We start from the raw sequence: 15,067 nt of genomic DNA on the forward strand, positions 1-15,067 counted from the left end.
AAGAAAGAAAGAAAGAACAACCCTAAAATTTGTGTGGACCCAAAGAAGACTGTGAATAGCCAGAGCAATGCTGAGAAAAAAGAATAAAGCTGGAGGCATCATGCTTCCAGGTTTCAAACTATACTACAAAGCCATAGTAATAAAAGCAGGATGATCCTGGCGCAAAAATAGATACATCGACCAGTAAAACAGAATAGAAGGCCTAGATTTAAATCCCAGGATATATAGTCAAGAATACCCAATGGGGAAAGGACAGTCTCTTCAACAAACAGTGCTGGGAAAACTGGAGAAACACACGCAGAAAAAGAAAGTGGACCATTATCTCACATCCCTCACAAAAATTAACTTGAAATGGGTGAAACACTTAAACGTAAGACCTGAAACCATAAAACTCCTAGAAGGAAATGTAGGGAAAAAGTTGATTGATACTGGTCTTGGCACTGACTTTTTGAACACGATGCCAAAAGCTCAGGCAACAAAAGCAAAAATCAACAAATGGGACCACATCAACTCTAAAGCTTCTGCACGTCAAAATTAACAAGTAACAAAATGAAAACCTACAGAGCAGGAGAAAATGTTTGCCAGCCATCTATCAGACAAGGGGTTAATATCCAAAATATATAAAGAAGTCAGTCAACTTAAAAACAACCCATGGATAAGCTAAATGGTAAGATCGTACAATGAAGAAAAGATATCTACTCACAATCATAGTAAACTGGAAATAAAAAGGAACTTTCCTTAAGTTGGTAAAGGTTATACTTGGAGGAGAAATTTGTGAAGGATACATTCACTTTAAGATAAAGATCAAGAAATGGAAGCCCACTATCATCACTATTATTTAATATAGTATTGGAGGTCTGGCCAACCCTATCAGGAAAGACAAAGAAATAGAGGGTGTAAGGATGGGAACAAAACAGGTAAAATTTTCTTTATTTGCGGATGATCAACTACATAGAGAAATCAACAAGTTACTGGCATAAGAGCCTAATAAGCTTGCCAGAGGCAAGATCACCATATAAAAAAATTAATAACATTTCTCTACACCAACAATAAGCAACTAAAAAATATACTAGAAAGTAAGTTGCCGTTCAAAGTATCAACAAAAACAATGACACATCTAAGAATTAATTAAGAATACTCAACATTTCAGTGGAGATAATTTTAAAAATTAATAAAAGCCATAGAGGATGGAATGAATAAATGGGAAGATACTCCATGATCTTAAAAAAGATGATTTCATATATAAAAGACATTAGTTCCCACAAAATTGGTTTATTCATTTAATGTGATCCTAATTCTACTTCTTTTTTTTTTTTTTTTTTAAAGATTTTATTTATTTATTTGACAGAATAGCGAGAGCAGGAACACAAGCAGGGGGAGTGGGAGAGGGAGAAGCAGGCTTCCCGCCAAGCAGGGAGCCTGATGTGGGACTCGATCCCAGGACTCTGGGATCATGACCCGAGCCGAAGGCAGACGCCCAACAACTGAGCCACCCAGGCGCCCCCTAATTCTACTTCTGAGTGGGATGGTCCTTAAACTAGTGCTCTGAGAACATCGAGAAAACCTGAATGAAATAAATATCCTAAAGGGAGTATCAACCACTGTAGGAGAATCCCAATCTCCATCAACAGTTCTGTGGGTGTCCTCCTCCAGGACCAGACCCAGACTCTCAGCTTCCCGCCTGGCCTAGAGTCTGCCAATGCTCCCAGGGCAAAAATGGCCACAGAAGTTAGCTCATCGCTCTAAGGTCTACCCTGGTTCTGGTTCCCTAATTCTTGTCCCAGCAACTTCAGGACCTTCAGAGAAATGACTTCTGTCTTTCATTCAACAAACATTTGTGAGGACCCACTATGGGGGCACTATACTAAGTACTAGGGGTAAAGCAGTGAAAAGGGCAGGGTCCCTTCCCTCTGTGAGCTTTTAGGGATGGCCCGAAGCTCTAAGAGGCATGGAAATAAGGCCTGACCCTCAAAATGAATTGTCCAATGTTCTAGTAGAACGGCATCACATGGGAATTGAAAAGAGGGTTTAAGAACGTCAGGTAATTCTCCTACCTGCAGTGCTTTTTGGGGAGCCTATGCAGGGAGATGCTTCTGTTTCCACAGGGACACTTGAAAAACCTCTTTAGGCCGTCATGCCAGTGGTAGTCATGCTGCTCACTGATGCAGGTCTCCAAAGGCTTGAAGTGGGTGTAGGCACACTGCATAAAACCAACAGGAGGGCACACATCTCTCAAGAGCTTTGAAAGAGAAACTGGCTATCTGCTAAGAGGGCAATCTGTTCCATGAGAACTTTTGTTTTCTCACCACCACCCAGGTAGCTGAGAGCAGAGCAACCACCTTATCTACTAGCTGCGCTGATTTCTTGAGTCCCGCGGACTGATTTTTTCTTGTGTTTGCCACAATTGTTGGTCAGGCATGAAGTACACAACAACCTTCTGTAACATCAAGACAGAAACACTGGAAACCTCCCAATAGCTTCATCAGGTCTGTCCTAAATTTACTGCCATTGCTTGGTGATAGGACACTGACACTTGGGGCCTATTCAGTAGCCCTTTTATTTCCTCTTAAAAAGCCTCAGAAAAGGAAGTAAGCTTATTACTACTCTTATTTCATAAGCAGCAAAATCAAGCAGAGACATTAATAATTCACTTGTAATTTCGATCCTCACAAGGACTGAATAGAATAGTAAACACTTAGCAGCATCCAGACTAAGAAAGAGAACCTCCCCAGCACTCCTGAAGCACTCCCTGCGCCCCGCCCCCTTCCAGGCACTGCTCCCCGTGCACCGCAAGGGTAATTACCACCCTGCTTTCTAGCAGCAGAGATTCATTTGCCTGGTTTTGAATTTTGCATGAATGTAATTGTATGACACATTAAAAAAAAAGGGGGGGAAGGGAGGGGAGAAAGAAAGAAAAAAAAAAAGGAAGGAAGGAAGGAAGGAAGAAAAAGAAAGAAAGAAAGAAAGAGAAAGAGAAAGAGAAGAGAAAGAGAAAGAAAGAAGGAAATGATGGGTGAACATTGAAATAGCTGCTGGGACAGAGCACCGTGGTTTCCGGTAATCAGAGTCTAAGCCAGAGAAGTAACTTTTGGTTTTGGCAGCCTCAGAAATACAGAGCAGAATGGTACGCCAGCTGTGGTAGGCAGAACAGCCACCCCCTGCCAAGACACACACACCCTACTCCCTAGAACCCATGAGCACATTAGGTTACATGGCAAAGGGGGACCAGGGTTGTTAGTTGATCTTAAAATTGGGAAATGATCCTGGATTATCGGGTAGGCCCAATGGAATCATAAGGGCCCTTAAAAGTGGAAGTGGGACTCCTTAGGGAGGAGGCCGGAGGATGTGAGAAGAGGACTTGGCCTGCCATGGCTGGCTCTGAAGATGGAGGAAGGAGTTGCAAGCCAAAGAATACGGGTGGGCTCAAGAAGCCAGGAAAGGCAAGGAAACGGATTCTTCCCTAGAGCCTCCAGAAGGAACGCAGTCCTGCCAGACCTGCATTTTAGCCCTGTGAGACCCACGGAGACTTCCGGCCTACAGAAATGCAAGATAATAAAGTTGTGTCCTTTAAACTGTCAAGGTGGTGGTTATCTGAACAGCAATGGGAAACTAACACACCAGCTACGTCCTTAGGTTTGCTGTTCTGTCAGAGTAAAAGCTGTTGTCTGAGGTAAAACCTTTACTTATTCTCAACTTTCTCAAGGAAGCCCCTGCCTTCTGGTGACAGCTGATTTAGGGCCGTCCCCTAAACGTAAAGGAGTGGTAAGGTTTGAAAAGGAATAAAGACAGAGAAAATTGTACTTGGTAAGCTAAGCCTCTTCCTCCTCTTACACGTGCTTATGAGGGGGATTAGCGAGGGAGGATAAAATGAGTGGTAATGGAAGGATACGGTTCTGCAAGAACTATTTTTTGGTCCTATTTTATCAATGTTGATGGACAGGGGGTTTATCATTTTCTAATAGACTTAGTGTAAAAATTCTGCAAATATAAAAAATAATGTAATTTATACTTTGCCTTGAGATTCAATTTAGCAGGTTAAGCCCTGAGTAGAAAGGGACAATAGTAGTTGGTCCTAACATGTGACGCCAAAGGAAATCATTCAACCTATGTCCCAGGACTGTGAACCACGGACTGAGGGTGTGCTAGAAACTTGAGAAGGACAGGTAAGAATAACTTGGGTCCAATGGACAAGGGTTGCCTGCAGAACCAGGAGCTGTGGTCAAATGAGAGGAGAATCTCACCATCAACGCTCTGCCACCAGAGCTCGGAGGCCAAGTGGGCAGGCAGCCAGGTCCTTGGCTGTTGTGAGCAGCTTGCTTTCCAGCCTACTTAAATGACCTGTGCAGGACTCCAATCACAAGACATGGCCCCATATCCCATATATCTCCATGTCCCACTGAGTCACAAAAGGTCACAACAGCTCCAAACTGGGCCCAGGGTTAGAAGCATCTCCTATACTCACCGTCTTGCATGTCACTACTTGACATTTCACTTCTCTGATGCTTCTCATCTTTTCTTCCATTTGTTCCTTTTTCACCAGTGGCTCAAAATAACGTTCCTGCAGCTCAGCCTCAGCCTGGAATGACAAGGCATACAAGAGACCTTGCACCAAATCCAACACGTATTCAGGCACTGATTTAATAATAATAAAAACAACCGAAGAGACAAGCTGTTATGAGGACACCTGATAAGAGCTCAAGGAACTGTAAACCAAAAGATGATCAGAAGTAGACATAAGCTCTTATTTTTCCAAAAACTAGGATGAAAGCATCTGGTGATTTAAATTTTAAAACACCAAATACAAACTGAAAATACTAACATTATTAACAGCGTCATCGCGTCAAGTGTGTGCAACAGAAGGGAATTATTTCTCCTGTGCCAATACAGACTCAGGCTATGGAAGGCATTCAGTGGCACCCCACTCATGACAGCCCAGTCTATTTGCCAGACCAAGCACTTGGCAGGAGCAATCCCTGGTTGTCTTGAACAGGGAGTAGGTGTGAGGGCAGAGAGAGATTGAGAGCAGAAGGTGGTCACGGCTGGGGAGTTATTGCAGCTGCACAAGGCCCGGGGCCTCTGGTGGCCACAGAGCCAGGAGCTCAGCTCTACAGCCTCTTAGGGTTGGCCCCAGCTTCTCTCCCGGCCAAGTTTCAGGTCTGGTAGAATGGTGGGATATACAACTGTCTCATTAGTCAGTAGTTTATCAAAAGAGCAGAGCACTCAGAGCACTGCCCCCATGGAGACATTGTGAAAACCGGTGGGAGCACTTTTTTTGGTCATCCCAAAGATTGCTACCCCTGCTACTCGCAGGGACCGGGTAGGCTGCACCCACAATGCATGGAACAGTCCCTTCATATGAAAGGATTCTTCTGACTGTTCTAGAAGGCACCCATGTGGATGAAAAACCCAATTATAATCCTCAAACCTAACTGGCTTTATATACAACCCTACAGTATTTGTGTACAGTTCAAATATACATTGAATATACCAAGAGTACAACCAGGCAACTCCTGTGTATATAGAGGGACAACTGTAGTTTGGTGTCTTCGGTCGTTCCTGGATTATTCACGGTTTAAAGATTTTTTAATTTTTATTTATTTGACAGAGAAAGAGAGAACACAAACGGGGGCAGTGGGAGAGGGAGAAGCAGGCTTCCTGCGGAGCAGGGAGCCCGATGCGGGTCTCGATCCCATGACCTGAGCCGAAGGCAGCCGCTTAACAACTGAGCCACCCAGGCACCCCAGGATTATTCATTGTTTTAAAAAAAAAAAAAAAAAAAAATCATACCATCAAAGAAACAGACCCATGGTACTTAAGTCACCAATCAAACACACCTAAGGAGCCTTCATTTCTACTTGCCTCATTTATGTTTCTAATCCAACCCTCTGACAACTTCATTATTTCTTCTGGGATAGTTGTACCTACATATTTACATAATCAAATATATATTTTTAATATAAACATTTTCCTTTTTTCTTCTTTACATTACACGTAGAATATTATATTGATATTCTTGAAATTTGTAGTTAGGTAATTTATATTATCCAAGAATTTTATTTCAGGATAATAAGGGAACAATCCAAAATACACGGCATTGGGAGCAACTACCCCCAATGGGTTGGTAACTACTGATTTACAGTATTTGAAATACCAATATAAAAATACTTGAATGGATGTTGGCGGGGATGCGGAGAAAGGGGAACCCTCCTACACTGTTGGTGGGAATGCAAGCTGGTGCAGCCACTCTGGAAAACAGTATGGAGGTTCCTCAAAAAGTTGAAAATAGAGCTACCCTACGATCCAGTAACTGCACTACTGGGTATTTACCCCAAAGATACAAATGTAGGGATCCGAAGGGGTACATGCACCCCGATGTTCATAGCAGCAATGTCCACAATAGCCAAACTGTGGAAAGAGCCAAGATGTCCATCGACAGATGAATGGATAAAGAAGATGTGGTGTATACACACACACACACACACACACACACACACACACACACACACAATGGAATATTATGCAGCCATCAAAAGGAATGAGATCTTGCCATTTGCAACGACGTGGATAGAACTGGAGGGTATTATGCTGAGTGAAATAAGTCAAACAGAGAAAGACATGTATCATATGACCTCACTGATATGAGGAATTCTTAATCTCAGGAAACAAACTGAGGGTTGGTGGAGTGGGGGGTGGGATGGGAGGGATGGGGTGACTGGGTGATGGACACTGGGGAGGGTATGTGCTCTGGTAAGCACTGTGAATTGTGCAAGACTGATGAATCTCAGATCTGTACCTCTAAAACAAATAATGCAATATATGTTAAGAAAAAAAAAAAAAGAAGAAGGTAGCAGGGGGGGAAATCGGAGGGGGAGACGATCCATGAGAGATGATGGACTCTGAAAAACAAACTGAGGGTTCTAGAGGGGAGGGGGGTGGGGGGATGGGTTAGCCTGGTGATGGGTATTAGGGAGGGCACGTTCTGCATGGAGCCCTGGGTGTTATGCACAAACAATGAATCATGGAACACTACATCTAAAACTAATGATGTAACGTATGGTGATTAACATAACAATAAAAAATAAAAAAAAATACTTGAATGGAAAAAAAATATCCCTTCCCATATAGCAGGACAGAAAAGAGAGCTATAGCGATGAACCACTTAAACATCAATTCAAAGCCATAACTACGCAGCAACATTATTGTAACACTGAGGTCCATTAAAATAATGATAAATTATATTCTTCAATTCCAGGACAGAGGCAAAGCTAAATTCTATCAGAAATATTCCTGTTCTTCAAAGTCAACTCAGACATATAAGTACATCTTGGTTGAGGCCGAAGAAATAGATTCTTAGTCCCATGACAAAGTACCTCGTGTCTGGAGGGCATCTCTATCATTTCTGACCTTTTGAGCTCTTACCTCTTTGAGTATCCCTGTGTGCTTTGATTTTGCTTTTAGAATTTTCTGAAATTCCTCAGATTCCAGGTAGGCAAGTTGTTCTCTCCTTCTTTTCCTGGCAGGCTCCAATTCATCTTCAGCTAGAGCAGAAAGGAAACACAGCAGCTGTCACAGAGGAATTTCAGGAAGCCAGGGAGCCTCAGGGACTCAGCTTCCTCCAGTTTTTTCCGTCTCTGCCCACCAGGCCCTTCAAATTTCATTTACCCCACTAGGTACCAACAGAGGAAAACTCCTCAGGAGTGAGCGGAGAAGTAGGGCCTACAATACGGGGGATGGCAGATTTGACCACTGGATGAGAATCTCTTCCACCTTAAGACAGGAGCGGACTATGATGATAGGTAACATCAACAAAAATCCTTTTTATAAATTGATGGTAAAATGTCACTGCCAACTTCAGAGTTTTCAAAGTAAAAACGGTAATTTGCAAACAAAGAAATTCTACTTCTTTCAAAGTAAATCTTTATACTAATGTACCTGTACAAAGATCCATGAGTAATCTTTGAAGTTTTTAGATTGTGCATAATTTCATTTCAATTTAATGTGCTTATAGAAAACGGTCAGTTCCAGTTGTAGAGATTCTATTTAGGTATTGTACAGAGAGGCCAGTTTAAGTAAGACAATGATTTCTGGCATCAGGGATGGTGGTTATAGTTTAGAACATCTCCTCACAGTCGGCGGACTTCCCACTGCTAACTCTGAAATCCACAGTACCTTGAGGAGAAAAGGTGTTGTTCTCTACGCGTTCCTTCACTTCCAGGACATCCTGGGGGTCCTTTTGCTTCTTTTTAATGCTGTTTGGGTCTGTTTTTGTAAGAATCTGGCCTTTTGCCCTTAATTTGGTTATGGCAGCTAACTAGAAAAAGAGGAGATAACAGTCAAAGATGAGACAGTTACCTGTAGCCCTATGTCCCTTTTCTAGTTTTTAACCATGAATTCTGTTCTCAAATATAAATCAGCAAAACATATCTTCTCTTTGCATAGCATTATTAACCCAGTTATTAAAATTTTAAAGCATGGAGACAGGTCTATAAGCTAATAAAGTTTCAGCTTATTTAAATACCAAGTTCAACAGTTCAGTTACACTGTGGGCTTTAAGGACCCACAGAGGAACCACATAAACATTGTGGAAGTTTGTTTTACAGTCAGACAGAATGAGGATAGGATTCTAGCTCTGCCACTTACTAGTGTAACCTTACACAAATTACTTAATTTTTCAGCTTCAGGTTCTATATTTATAAAATGGAGATGATACCGTTTACTAGGTTGTGCGGACGCAAAGAGAGAATGCGTGCAAAGCACAAACCTATATGGAGTAAACAACATGTGTGTATATATCACAGGTACATGTGCAATTGTTTTGTTTTACAGTTTATTTTTTCAGTAATCTCTACACCCGACATGGGGCTCGAACTCATGATCCCGAGATCACATGTGCAACTGTTGTCACTATCATTACTGCAGGTGCAGCTTTGCCTTATGACTAGCCTTTGCCCTTCATGCGGTGATAGCGGCTAATGAGAACAAAGAGAAGACAGGCTCTCGTCAGGGCTCAGGGTGACTCAGGAAGGGGTGGGGTGGGGTTCTGAGCACTCCCAACTCCTACGTCAATCAGAGCAACTTAGCTCCTGTGTAAGATTTCTTTTAAAGAAGGATTCTTTCAACCACCATTTTACAGTCTTGCCTTAACAATTCCCAGAATTTGTTTCCCTCAGGCCGGCCAGCGTTTAGGCCATCTCCCTCAGCCTCACAAGGAACAGTGTTGAGAATGGGTAACGTTCTTGGATTAAATCAATGGCATTACGTTGATACCATCATCACTTGAAATTGCTTTGACTCTAATTATCATGATCAATAAATAGTTATTACGGTCTTTCCTGATCATAGACATATAAAGTTTGCAACTCCAGGTATGTCCTACAGAATGCAAATTCAAATGTTGAAAATAGATACCACTTACCTTTTTGGCTTCTGCTAAAGCACTCAGTTTTGGTCTTGGTGGTGGCGACTCATCAAAAAAGAGAACATCATCTCCTTCTGAGATGCCTCGCCCAAGCTTGGGTATCTGTGTGGCTGGCGTTCCTTCTAGGCCGGGCAACGCAGCCCCCATTTGCAGAGACTGAGAAGGGGCCCGTTGAGAAGAGGGTGGCACAGCTGGGCTCTCAACCCCATTTGAGCTTTGGAGAAATCTTTAAAGACATATGCAGTCACAAAACATGCAGACTGGGACACTGCAGGCAAGGCCACCAGCTGATAAGTAGTGGTTAGTAAAGTAGTTGCCCCTCCTTGGTCAAGAATTCAGATTAGCACACACTGAGAACATGCTGGCTTTGCTAACTCCGGTTAACTGATTATTCATTGATAAGCTCTCACTATTTTACCAATTTAGAACATGATTACTATTTTTGCCAACTGGTTTCTAGCGGTGCCTCTCTATAGAACACAGCCCTGAAGGGGAGATGTGCGCTGTATTCCTAGCTCTCTGGTTAGCTAGGACCTTCAGGAACTCACGGAATTTCTCTGTATTTTAGTTTACTGGGGAGCAATAACACACAGGACACGTTTGAAAGTCCTTCACAGAAAGACACTATAATCCACATGGTGATTCATTTTGTAAATAGTCTTAAGGGCTATTGAAAAACAACAGTCGCCACAAACTATTTAGTCCAGAACTTTCATCTTATAGGTGAAGAAATTGAACCCAAGGCACTCTACTGCTCGTAAGTGACAGGCTGAGGATTAGTACCAGGTAACCCCAGGCCAGGATTCTTTTCACTACCACATGCCCACTCCTGCAACCTGCCTGTGAGAACTGCCCAGAGATGTTTTATTTGGCCAGCAAAATTATGAAAAACTTCCAACTGTAATACCTTTCAATGGGCAGGTGCCCTCTATTTCACACAAGGCCAGAACTCCATCTATCTATTTATATCATCTGTAGCCACATGAAGAATGCCTCCAGAGATATTCCATCAGCAGCACCTCAAATCCACCTGCCTGAGGCCAAATCTATGCTCTGGATTTTTCCAGAGAATTTCCTGGTGGCTTAAAGTTGACTTTCCTGTTTATTGAACCATCTACCTTTCAGTGGCCCAGATTTGGGACAGCGTTAACTGTTTTAACGGGGGCAGAACAGGTATGAGTCCAAACCTGGGCCCCATCACCAACCAGCTCTCTGGCGCTCAGTTACGTGACTCATACAACAAGGATAACAGCACCTCACAGATAATGGTAAGGCCCAAATGAGATGTATGTATGCGGTGCATAGCATGCTCTGTACATGTTAAGCATCTATAAACTGTTACTCTTACCACTATTCTGATAACTTGAGTTATGAATCTTTGATTCATCTACCTTCTGCACCATTTTCCACTTGTTTTTGCCTCTACAATGACTCCACTTTCACTGCCTCATTTTTACCATTTACCTGAAAAACTGCAAAATCTACTCACTGGCCTAGCCAGTAATTAAAAAACAAATTGTGGTAGAAATAAGAAATGAGAGGAAACAGGTCAACACGCGCTTTCCCCTTTCACAATTCCCTCTTCAAGTGTTCCTTCTTTCTCTTCTTCCTCGGAGTGCTAATTACTGTAACCTGTCCCACCTAGTCTCAGATTCACTATCATGTGTCAGAAATACAGAACTAGAAAGGCTATCTTCCTAGGTTATGTTAAAATCACTTTTGAACTTTCAAAGTTAAAAAGGTAGCCAACCATCCAAATACTAAAGGCACATTTTGGAAATCCATTAAGACATTCTGATCCCTTAAATCCATTAAGACAGGAGGATCCCTGAGATGAGCTATCTAAATAGGGTATATCAAACCGTTATTCTTACCGTTTCTGCATTTCTTCTGACCTCTTCTTCCTCATCTCCAGCACATGCTGCTTCTGCTGCTTCAAGAGGGCTGATGCTGAGATAGACTGGAAAGTAGGTTTCAGGCTCCCCGTCACCCCTGAAACACAAACCACAGACTGAGGGGCTCCAAGGGGCCACGGGAACACAGACAAGGGGCTAGAGCAGGGGAAGGCTGACTCTACCTGATAACCTGGCTTTGGCTAAATGTTGTTTTAAGTTTCTGGCTCCAAACGTAGGCAAATCCATCAGTTCCCTAAATTCCTCAGAGCAAGACAAGCTCTTCTGGGGTATTCCTGGAATATACAAACATCAGCTTTAGAGGATTCAAAGTTCTGGCAGTTTGAGATTATGTGGCATCACTTTTAAAACTCTGCATTCACAACTTAGTCATTTGTAAATGAAGTAGATGGAATGCCAAGAGAAAAATAAGAATCCTTAGCCTCTAGTAGATTAGTAGGACTGCAAAGGCATGACAAAGATCTTGTTTCAAGTGATGATTAGAACACCAGTGTCTGTAGGGTCATTTCCTACACTGTCTGGAGTGTTTGCTATGGGTAGGGTCTGTGCTAGGCCCTCACCACTGTTATGGACAAAGCCCCAAGTGAGAAGGGCAGAGGTGCCATTCTTTGACTTAGACCTGTTTTAACGAGAAGGTAACTCATGGGTTTGACCAGGAACTTGATACTACCGATTCTCATGCTGGACATTAAGAATTAGAGCAGATACATCAAGAAAATTTACAAAGTATTGACGCAAAGACTCAGCCATGATTAATATGCTGTTTTTCCTTAAGATGCTGCCAAGCAGGCTGATGTGCTTAGGCCACATCACTCACTAACTATAGTGAAGAGTGGATAGTTACAACTTAGGGCATGAACAACTGTGACCATTTTCAATCCTAAAGACTACATATTTAAGCTGCAGAAAGAAATACGGTATCGAAAAACAAAGTTACCAAGCTTTTGTTGGGTTTCCTGAATGATCAAGTCTGTCCCCTTAACAACCAGATTAGTCAGAGTGGTTTGAATCTTCTTTTTAGGAGCAACAGCGGCTGCACTGAAATGACAAGAGTCACCCCCCAAAAGGAAAGTCACTAAAATTCAATGCTCTGATGAGGTAAAGGCACAGAAGTATTCATTTATTACAATCTGTCAAAGTTTCTCAAGGCACTGTATAAGGAAACTTTAATACCACGATCCTATAGCATAGCTGGTGAATGCATTATGTCAGGCAACCTGCCAATTTGGTGGAAGCCATTCTGGAAAAGCAATATGGCAAAAGAAATAAAAAATATACCCCACTTTGATCAAGTAGTCTAGGAATTTATCTTAAAGAAATTAAGGACTAGGCAAAAACTTAGAATATTAATGGGCTAAAATATTGCTTGCAATGTTATAAGTTAGAAATACCATAGGGAATGGTTTTATCACAGAACCATGTAAAAAAAGACTATGTGGCCACTAAAAATAATGCCGTAAGTGCATATTCGATAAGGAAAGCATTAATTATTTTATGGGGAGGGGGGAGTTGCAAAGTATAGATCTAGTATGATCTCATTTTATCTTACTGGAAATTTATACATATGGGAAAAAAACATCTAAAAGCATATACAGCTGTGTGTGTGTGTTCGTGTGCGTGTGTGTGTTCGTGTGCATGTGTGTGCACGTGTGTTCAAGAGATAGCAAGGAACTAACGATTACTTGGTAGTGGGATTACACCTAGTTTTTACAGTCTCCTTTTGACTGAACTGTATATATACAGATATGTTTTTATAATGCAGGAGCATTGCTTTTTGCAGTCTGGAAAAATACAGGCATTATTTTAAATCTTAAAAATGTGCTCAATATGACAAGTTAGGCAGGAGGTGAAAGTCCTCTTGCCCAATTTGTTAGCCTGGGAAAGAAATGTTTTGTTCTTGGACCAGTGGTAGCTCCTTTGTAACAGGTCCTGAACCAGCCATGTCCTCAGATGTACTTTCTTCCCTCCGGTGACAAGGGCATTGATCACCTACTTCGGGGACTCTATAGAGGGCCTGAGATCCCCAGAAGGGAGGCCATGAATGTCTGCCTCAGCAGCATCCCACTCCTATTTAAGGCTTCACTGCTATTAATTCACTGAGTTAAATGTGGGTTCCAAGAGGGCGCCTGGGTGGCTCAGACGGTTAAGTGTCTGCCTTCGGCTCAGGTCATGATCCCAGCGTCCTGGGATCGAGTCCCGCATCGGGCTCCCTGCTCCTTGGGAGCCTGCTTCTCCCTCTGCCTCTCTCTCTCTCTCTGTCTCTCATGAATAAATAAATAAAATCTTTAAAAAAAAAAAAAAAAGAAATGTGGGGTCCAAGAGGTCTGCCACCTCACTGTAAGTCATGAGGAAAATGACTTAAAGGATGACAACACTGGGATTAACATACTTTTAACGGCCATACAATCACCCCTGACAAAGTTGCACTATTTACATAGAAGCCAAAGAAGAAGTGTGGGCTCTATGTTAAAGACCATCATGACACAACTTAATGTTTCCCCCTCCTGTGTTTTCCTCTCTACCTGGGAATAAAGGAGGTCCTTGTTTACCTTGTTTCAGACTGTGAGTTTACGAAAGATAAAACCTGTACAAGTCCTTTAGGACCATCACAGAAAAGTACAACCAATGGGTTTATTCTCATAAGGAGATAAGCAAGATCCCTGTCCCAAAAGAAGCCCCGGAGAATGTCTTACATTGAGGCTGCATAGGATGCAGAAGAAACCCCTCCATAGTAAAAATCATCCTGACACAGCCGTTCTCTTAGGCTGGTGCCTTTGCGGGTAAACCTCTTTGGAATTCGTCCTCCGGAGAAGGTGGACTGCAAGTCGGATCGCCTGGCGCTGAGCTTCTTGTACTGGGCCTGGATGTGGTACTGACAGTACTCACAGTCATTCTGCAAAAGAGCAGCTGCATCAGGACTAGGGCGACAATGTCAATAAACACTGTTCCTTTCTCCCAGCTTCAGGGGTGCTATTGAGTACAGAGCCCCTCCTATTGAGCTCCAAGGCCATTCCTCAAGTGCAGCTATGCAGTGACTACCCTGAAATTCCCTTAGATGCAGCAACAATGGGGTTTTAATGACAGCATTGCTATGTGGAGATCTGTCAGGCACTTCCTGCTGAGACCTCTTTTCCCAGCTATTTCCCTCCTGCTATTTCCTGCTCACTAGCTCATCTGTTAGGCAGGAATGAGGGAACTAAAAGGAGATGAAACCGAAACTTGCCATTTAATCTGTTCAAAGAGCTCTAAGTAGCTCCACTTCACATCCACTAGGATGGCTGTCATCGGCAAGAGACAAAAGCAAGTGCTGGCCGAGATGTGGAAAATGGAACCCTCCTCTTTGCTGGTGAGAATGTAAAAGACACTTTGGAAGCCAGTCTGCTTGCTCCTCAAAAGCTGAAACATGGGGTTACCGTGCAACCCAGAAATTCCAGGTTATATACCCAAGGAAACTGGAAACATTCATCCATCCACATAATAACCTGTACAAGAATGCTTGTAGCAGCAGTATTCATAATATGCCCACTGACTAATGAATGAACAAAACAGGTCTATCCATACAATGGAATATTATTCAACCACAAAAAGGAATGAAGTACTGATGCACACAACGTGAATGAATCTCGAAAACATCATGCTAAGTGAAAACCAGACACAATTTCCATTATATGAAATGTCCAGAGGCAAATCCATACAGGCAAATAGCAGAGTAGTCCTTACCAGGGGCTGAGAGGAG

General features: G+C 42.5%; 1 protein-coding gene across 1 annotated transcript in view; it reads right to left on the reverse strand.

The window, feature by feature from the left end:
• Positions 1-15,067, reverse strand: part of MCM10 (minichromosome maintenance 10 replication initiation factor) — a 43,548-nt gene that overhangs the window by 15,108 nt on the left and 13,373 nt on the right. Inside the window, exons 9-17 of the mRNA XM_021696738.2 lie at positions 14,025-14,224; positions 12,269-12,369; positions 11,496-11,606; positions 11,293-11,410; positions 9,416-9,644; positions 8,170-8,311; positions 7,420-7,538; positions 4,463-4,576; positions 2,055-2,200 (exon numbers count right to left, since the gene is read on the reverse strand). Of these exons, the coding sequence (XP_021552413.1) occupies positions 2,055-2,200; positions 4,463-4,576; positions 7,420-7,538; positions 8,170-8,311; positions 9,416-9,644; positions 11,293-11,410; positions 11,496-11,606; positions 12,269-12,369; positions 14,025-14,224 (1,280 nt within the window). The remainder of the gene's footprint in view (positions 1-2,054; positions 2,201-4,462; positions 4,577-7,419; positions 7,539-8,169; positions 8,312-9,415; positions 9,645-11,292; positions 11,411-11,495; positions 11,607-12,268; positions 12,370-14,024; positions 14,225-15,067) is intronic.

This window comes from Neomonachus schauinslandi, chromosome 5, assembly GCF_002201575.2.
Source record: "Neomonachus schauinslandi chromosome 5, ASM220157v2, whole genome shotgun sequence".
Classification (NCBI taxonomy): Eukaryota; Metazoa; Chordata; class Mammalia; order Carnivora; family Phocidae; genus Neomonachus; species Neomonachus schauinslandi.